The 7,539-nt window shown below is 53.4% G+C and overlaps 2 protein-coding genes across 2 annotated transcripts; one reads left to right on the forward strand and one right to left on the reverse strand.

Annotated features, from left to right (window-relative positions):
- The first annotated feature begins 2,443 nt into the window (after window positions 1–2,443).
- LOC136517889 (BTB/POZ domain-containing protein At3g50840-like) lies at window positions 2,444–5,437 on the forward strand. The gene is made up of 4 exons (XM_066511547.1): window positions 2,444–2,858; window positions 2,947–3,016; window positions 3,231–4,550; window positions 4,654–5,437. Exons 1-4 carry the CDS (start codon window positions 2,764–2,766, stop codon window positions 5,191–5,193), a joined length of 2,025 nt encoding a protein of 674 aa, XP_066367644.1. The 5' UTR covers window positions 2,444–2,763; the 3' UTR covers window positions 5,194–5,437.
- Window positions 5,270–6,824, reverse strand: LOC136517898 (pentatricopeptide repeat-containing protein At4g14050, mitochondrial-like). The gene is made up of 2 exons (XM_066511556.1): window positions 5,687–6,824; window positions 5,270–5,355 (listed from the first exon to the last, which is right to left on the reverse strand). The coding sequence occupies exon 1, from the start codon at window positions 6,648–6,650 to the stop codon at window positions 5,727–5,729; it is 924 nt and encodes a 307-aa protein (XP_066367653.1). The 5' UTR covers window positions 6,651–6,824; the 3' UTR covers window positions 5,270–5,355; window positions 5,687–5,726.
- Between the last annotated feature and the right edge of the window lie 715 nt (window positions 6,825–7,539).

Genomic DNA, 7,539 nt, shown 5'->3' on the forward strand with positions numbered 1-7,539 from the left:
ATTGGAATTTCTTTGTATTGATTAACGGGAACTATCCATATAAATTCTAAGAGCATGCACACTGACGCATGAAATGACCCACAAATGTTTGGCAAAGCTGGTGCACCACTAGGTACTGCTGGTGCCCCATATCCCTGCGTCGCCAAGATTTCCAGCATCTTCATTGAAAGCCGCCGCAACTGCCATCGCTAATGCCTCATTGCTTACCCGTTTTCAAGGAAGATAAGATTGGACCTACGCTGAAGTTTTTTTTTTTTTTGGGTGATGGAACACGAACGAAAGGTAGAGATCTACCCCGTTCGCTTCGCTGAAAAAACAAACTGAAGCATTATAGCTCATGATGACATGGACTATTCTGTCCTGAAGATGACCCGGCTCACCGTCACCGTCATTCAGACAGAACATGCTTGAAGCCATCAGCAATGCTCATAAGGTAGCAGTACAAGGCTACAAGCATTTGGGTTTTGGATAGAGAAAAACAATGCTGGTGAGATTTTGTTCGTATTGAGCCTTGGCCTTTAGCCTTTCTCGCGTACTCCAACGCTTTGAAAACTTTTGAGAAAGCTGAAGCAAGCCACGCCCGTAGGCTTTTCTGAAAGCCTCTCGTGTGCTTTTGCGTCCGGTTAAAACGAGGCATAGATTCCCCTTGGATTTCTGTAACCTCTGATGAGATGAATGAACCACAAGTTCTACGACTGCGACCAATGCCTGTACAAGTACAAAACAACAGACGAATGAAAGCTGGGCAAGGTCCAGCCAGAACGACGTACTCCAAATCTGGTGGTTCGTGTCATGGCGAAAGGCCTGCCGCCCCTGCACAGTTAAACACCACCCGTCCACCCCTGATCCCTGAAGAACTGTTGGCACTTGGCAGTAGCAGACTAGCAGCCAAAGCCAAGGTTGTCGTAGTGCCGCGGTGATCCCCCAGCCTTTTGAAGCCATTGCCCTTTGTGCTCGTGCCTTGTGTTTGTGAGCGTCCTACTGTCCTGTGGACACGCCATGGCACGGCCAGGCCCATGTCCAGGGGCCGCAGGGGACGCCCACGCACTACACTGACATGCATGCCATCGCCACCACTCAGCCTGTTCGCTGGGTCATAAACGATTGTAAATTTCCAGCTAGAATAGTATTTTTTTCTCGTATCAAACCAGTCAACAATAGTAATCCATGATCGTCCGCCGGCACGAGTGCCTGCTTGGTGGCCGCACAGAGGCCCCGTCTTTTTTCAGGCGAGAGACGGAGATCTGAGGCTCACCTTCCAGAGCTGCTGCCTTGTGCAGTTGTGATCTCTTCCTGCAAACAAACATGCATGGTTCCTCATGCACGGCGGCAGTCGGCACCATGAAAGGCAGCGAGAGTCACAGTGGCGGCACGGCGCCACCTCCGGCATTCATGACCGCATCACGCCTCCTCATTTATTATTTCCATCTGCAGGCACAGCACAGGCAGAAGCGGGCAGCGGCCGCGGGAGTTCAAAGTTTTTTTTTTAACTTTGAGAGCAAAGCATGGCCTTGAGCTGACCAAAAAGGAAGCCTGGATCATAGGGTATGGATGCTGGTTTCAAGAAGTTAGAAAAAAATGGGTCGTGTCCCGTGGATATAAGGGAAAGAACAGTTTTTACCACGAGATTCCTTCATTCTTCTCGTTGTTAGTACTTAATTGACCTGACTCGCGGCGAGCTTAGTAGTTAAAATAGTGACACTTTTGTGTTCACTCTATCGAGACAGTGTCCGAATCTTTTTAATACTCCGATGTTGTCACTGCAACGAGGTAGTGGTGCTTTCTGCCCAATTGGTGAGACCAGCTGTTTTGAATCCGAAGATTTGCGTTGCATGAGACGTTTGGAACAATTTCATGGATTCGGCCAGGTCAGGGCACACCAAACGCGTGAATTGGTCCAGGAGCAATCACCACCAGTAGCATGTTTTGCTCGTACTTTCAGTAAACGAATAGTATTTTTCTCTCACACTTAAACCAGCTAACAGTACTTTCAGTCATGGCTTATAAGCCAAACCAGCCCAAACGAACAGGGCGCAGATTTATAGCCGTCCATGACAGGATCATTAGAGACGGTCTTACGGACTAGGGAGGGGGGACGGTACTAATTAAGGCCTGTTTGATTTCTACAGTACCTCCTAGAATTCCTGTCAAATCGAATGTTTGGACACATGCATGGAGCATTAAATATAGACTAATTGCACAACTTACGACTAATTTGCAAGACGAATCTTTTAAGCCTAATTAGTCCATGATTTAACAACGTGGTGCTACAGTAACATGTGCTAATGACTAATTAATTAGGCTTAAAAAATTCATCTCGCAAATTAGTCTTCATCTATGAAATTAGTTTTATAATTAATCTATATTTAATATTTCTTATTAGTATCTAAATATTCGATGTGACTTGAATTTTAGGAGCGACTAAAGAACCAAACACCCCCTAAACCAGTGGTCAGTTAAACAAGGGGAAAAGCGAGTACGGACGGACGGCTGGGTAAACAAAGGGCTGATGGTGATGGAGGATACGTGCTTTTGAGGCAAGCGCAACAGCGTTCAATCAAAAAACCAAAAACGCCATCTTGTCTTCGTCTTCCCCCACTTGGGAATCCTTTACTCCTCCCCACCTAAACAAAACACCGGGATAGATAGGTACGACACCATTATTGCGAGTGAAGCGAGCTTCCCCTTCCCTGAATCCCACGGTCCAGCTGTTCCTTCCAAGAAATGCCTGCCTGGTGCGGTTCCTGAGAGGATCGTTCGACGATGCAGGGGAGGAGGAAGAACACACGGGAGATGGCTCGGGAGCAGCCGCAGCCGCCGCCGCCGGCGGTGGCGGCCAGCTCCAAAGGCCAAGCATGGCAAGCAAAGCAATTGCTCTCGTGTTCTTTTGCCTGTGTGGTGAATTATTGTTGTGTGATCTCTGATCTGCGCGTTTGTGCCCGTCAGGTTCTGCACCACAGGATTGCCCAGCGATGTAGTGATCGAGGTGGGTGACATGACCTTCCATCTCCACAAGGTTGGTGAATCTTGCCTCCAGTCCTTCAATCGATTCTAAAAAAATGAGCATCTCAATCTCTGTTCCATCTCCATATGCTAATCTTGTCAATGTCTCTGTCGCGAGTTGGCTGGGGCGGCCCATTTCATAGTCTCGAGCTGTCAGTAGTGGGGAAAATTCGGCACTCTTTTGATGTGATCCCAAAAGTTTGCTGAATCCGGTGCCTTTCGTGCAGTTCCCGTTAATGTCGAGGAGCAAGAAGCTTCACGACCTCATCACGAACAAGGAGTCACGCGAGGCCAGCCGGAGGGGCAGAGGGGCAGAGGAAGAAGAGGATGCGGGGGAGATCAGGGAGGAGGAACTGGACGTGGTGCTGGAGGAGGACGAGGAGGCGGACGTGCACCGCATCCGGCTCCCGGAGTTCCCCGGCGGCGCGGAGGCGTTCGAGCTGGCCGCCAAGTTCTGCTACGGCGTCAAGCTCGACCTCACGCCGGCCACAGCGGCGCCGCTGCGGTGCGCCGCCGAGCGCCTCGGCATGTCCGACGACCACTCGGAAGACAACCTCGTCTCCCGCGCCGACCGGTTCATATCGCAGACCGTCCTGAGGAACCCCAGGGACGCCATCCGCACCCTCAAGTCCTGCGAGGGCCTCCTCCCCCTCGCCGACGACCTCGGCCTCGTGTCGCGCTGCGTGGACGCCGTCGCCGCCAAGGCCGCCGCGTCCACGCCCACGGCGCTCTTCGGCTGGCCCATCGCCGACGACGCCAGGGCCGGCGACCGCCAGCGCCGCAAGACCGGCGCCGCCGCCGGGGCCACCTGGTTCGACGACCTCGCTGGCCTGTCCTTGGCCACGTTCACCCGTGTCATTGCCGCCATGAAGGAGCACGGCGTCGGCCCTGAGGTTATTGAGGGGGCTCTCATTGCGTACGCCAAGCGGTCCATCCCAGGGCTGTCGCGCACTAGCAGGCATGTCGGCGGCGGTGGGGGCGGCGCCGTTGCGCCGCCTTCGTCTGATGGAGAGCAGAAGGCGCTTCTCGAGACCGTCATTGCCAACCTCCCCGAGGAAACCATCAAGAGCAGTGCCCACACCGGCACGGTCGTGGGCGCCACCACGGCGCGCGTCCTCTTCGGTCTCCTGCGTACGGCGAACATTCTCCACGCGTCAGAGGCGTCACGGGACATGCTTGAGCGGCGCATCGCCGCGCGGCTGCCCGACGCGGCCGTCGACGACCTGCTCATCCCGAGCTACTCGTACCTCGTGGAGACGCTCTACGACGTGGACTGCGTCGAGCGCATCGTGCGGTATTTCCTGGAAGGCCGCGACGTCGCTGACGAGGGCAATGAAGAGGAAGGTAGCGAGGCGGAGACCCCAGGCAGAGAGGCTAGCCGACGAGCCATGCTGGCCGTGGGGAGGTTGGTGGATGCCTACTTGGGGGAGATCGCGACAGATGCCAACCTGAAGCCGGACAAATTCTGCGACCTCGCCTGGGCATTGCCGGACGGTGCCCGCGTGTACGACGATGGCCTTTACCGAGCTGTGGACATTTACCTCAAGGTGAGGGAGCAGCGCGTTCTTGTGATCTTCTTGTCTGCAAGCTTGTGAAACAATGCCGGTGCTGATGAATGATGAATGCTTGTTTTGGCTGTTCTCTCTGCAGGCTCATCCGGGTCTGAGTGAAGAAGAGAAGGAGAAGGTGAGCGGCGTCGTGGACGGGCGCAAGCTGACGCTGGAGGCCTGCACACACGCGGCGCAGAACGAACGGCTGCCGCTGCGGACGGTCGTGCAGGTGCTCTTCTTCGAGCAGCTCCAGCTACGCCGGGCCATCGCGCGGACCATCATGGCGAACGAAGGCGGCGCAGCCGGGTCAGGGGAGGAAGGCGGTGAGAGCGATGGTGGTGGGACATGGCGCGTGGCGGCACGGGGCAACCAGATGCTGCGGCTCGACATGGACAGCATGCGGAACCGCGTGCAGGAGCTCGAACGCGAGTGCACGAGCATGAGGAAAGCCATCGACAAGATGGACCGGCGAGGTGGGGCGCCGGTGGATAGGGGAGCGCCGTCCGTGACGGCGGATGGGAGGTGGGGCGCGATAGTGACGAAGCGGTTCGGGTGCAAGTTCCCGGCGCAGGTCTGCCAATCGCAGCAGCGGACGGTGGTGGCACGGACTCGCCGGCCACGCATTGAGCAGAGCCCCTGAGTTCTTAGCCATTGCACATCCTAGCTTCGAGTTCATTGTTCTGTTCTCTTGATTCTTTCAGAGTTTTCCCTGCGCGGCATTGTGTCCTTTTTCATGAATTGCGTATTAGCAGCGCACAAATTGTACTTGGAAGTCAGTCATCTTGCTGGCCAACACATCAAACTACAAGTTGGCTAAGGCCTTGTTTAGATTGAAGAAAATTTCAAACCCGATGAATAGTAGCACTTTCGTCTTATTTGGTAAATATTGTCCAATCGTGGACCAACTAAGTTCAAAAGATTCATCTCGTGATTTCCAACTAAACTGTGTAATTAGTTATTTTTTTTACCTACATTTAATGCTCCATGCAAGCGGCTAAAAATTGATGTGATGGAGAGAGAGTGAAAAAACTTGGAATTTTGGGGTAATCTAAAGGCCTAAACCAATTCTTTCATCCTTCTCTCGCCATTAACAAAGTGTCACAAATTTACAAACTTGTTATGAAGAACTCAACCTGCGTGTGATCAATTGTGGTAGCTGCTGAGAAGGCTTCCTCACCAGTAGTCTCCGCAGGAGCAGGCGCCGTCCTTGAAATGGTGGAAGCGCTTGTTGTCCCTGACGACGATCTCGCGGCCGGTGACCTTGGCGATGAGCTTGACGGCGTTGTGGCAGTCCCCGCAGATGCGGAGGTTCTTCATGACCCGGAGCTGCGTCCCCGGCGGCGTGCTCACCAGCCCGAACGCGATGGCCAGGCGCTCGCTGTGGTACATGAGCGCGCGGGCCTTGGCGTCCTCGTCGATGTCGTGGAGCACGTGGCGCGTGTCCGGCACGTACCCCGCCGCGCGGATCTGCGCGTGGAGCTCCCGCACCTTCGCGTACGCCTCCCGCCGCTTGGCCTGGACCGCCGCGTCCTCCTCCTTCGCCGGAGACCGCCGCCTCGGCCGCTCCTCAAGGGCTCGCCGCGCGTCGCTGCGGGCGCCGAGCTTGAGGTACAGCGTGGCGATCCTGTGCAGGACGGGCGCGGGGATCGAGGAGCTCAGCCTGGACGAGAGCAGGCGGTGGGCGCGCCTGAGCGAGGCCAGCGACCGCGTGTCGGCGCAGGCCTGGAGGAGCGCGGCCTGCTCCTCCGGCTCGAGTTGTTCGGCGCTGCCTCGTTGGAGCAATTGGTCGAGCAAGCTAACGGCGGCCTCTGGGTTGGGTTCTCGGCACAGCAGACCGAGCTCTTCGCTGTCGAATCGGGAATCGATGGGCTCCGGTGAGCTGGTACTCGTGACAGAGGCGGAGGGTACGCGGTATGCGAAGCGGAGCGCCAGGCGGCTACGGTCGCGGTGGTGACGGGAAGCCGTGTCGGCCGGTGTGTGGAAACCGCTTCGTCTCCGACCGCGGATCCCTGGACGTGTGGGCGTGGTGGTGCTGAGAGTGGAGGAAGGGGAGGTCCAAGAGGCGGCCGGTGCTGCAAGTCTCGGAGAAATCAGCATGTTTGGCCGTGGCGTGAGGTGGAGGTGGAGACGGGGAGCGCGCTGATATCAGAGGACGCGACAAAGATATCCGAGCTGGGTAGAAGAAGCCGCAGCCGCAGTTCGGTAATTGGACTGGGCCTGGGAGAAAAGGTTTCGCATCGCCCGCTCGCGCCCGCTCTATTTGGGCTGATATATGAAGTCCATCCGATGTTTGTATTTGATTTTGACCTCAATTGATAGTTCAAAGAGGTCAATTAAATAAACTTAATAAAACAAGATATAGAAAATTAGTTTTTAAATATAAATACTCTTTGAAAAATAGGAAACTAAAAATATTAAAATTTGATTTAATTAGAAAATCCGTAGGATTTTTTATCTCAAAAAATATAAAGTAATTTAAAAAATTTTTTTTCTAAAATCATGCTCTGAATTTCCGATTCAATATGGATTGCCGGCGAGACGGTGTAGGGTATCTGGAGTTCATGATGGCATTGGACACACCCAGGCTGAAAGTGGTTCAGGTGCTTGGTAGATTCATACTAGTATACTTATGTTCACGGTAAGTGCTATTTGAAATGATCATAGGTCAAATAGGCGATTAGGCCAATCTTACTAACCATTTCATTTTGATTTTTTTCCAAGGATGTCACATCAATAAATAACATATGATTTATAGTTCGTCTTGTATGTTTCATATGCACCTTTTGAATTTAGTCCTATGATGCATTAAGTTCTAGAAACATGCTTAGGAGGTTTAATAATTAACTCAGTTCATCATCTCTTCTTCTTTAGTTCTATGCAATTCTATCAAAATTGTTGACGTCGCACCCTATTAACCAAGAACAGTAATACAGGCGATGTAGTCATCGATAACGTGACATCATTTGTGTTGTTTCAATATTATATG

The sequence above is a fragment of the Miscanthus floridulus genome, chromosome 2, assembly GCF_019320115.1.
Source record: "Miscanthus floridulus cultivar M001 chromosome 2, ASM1932011v1, whole genome shotgun sequence".
NCBI lineage: Eukaryota > Viridiplantae > Streptophyta > Magnoliopsida > Poales > Poaceae > Miscanthus > Miscanthus floridulus.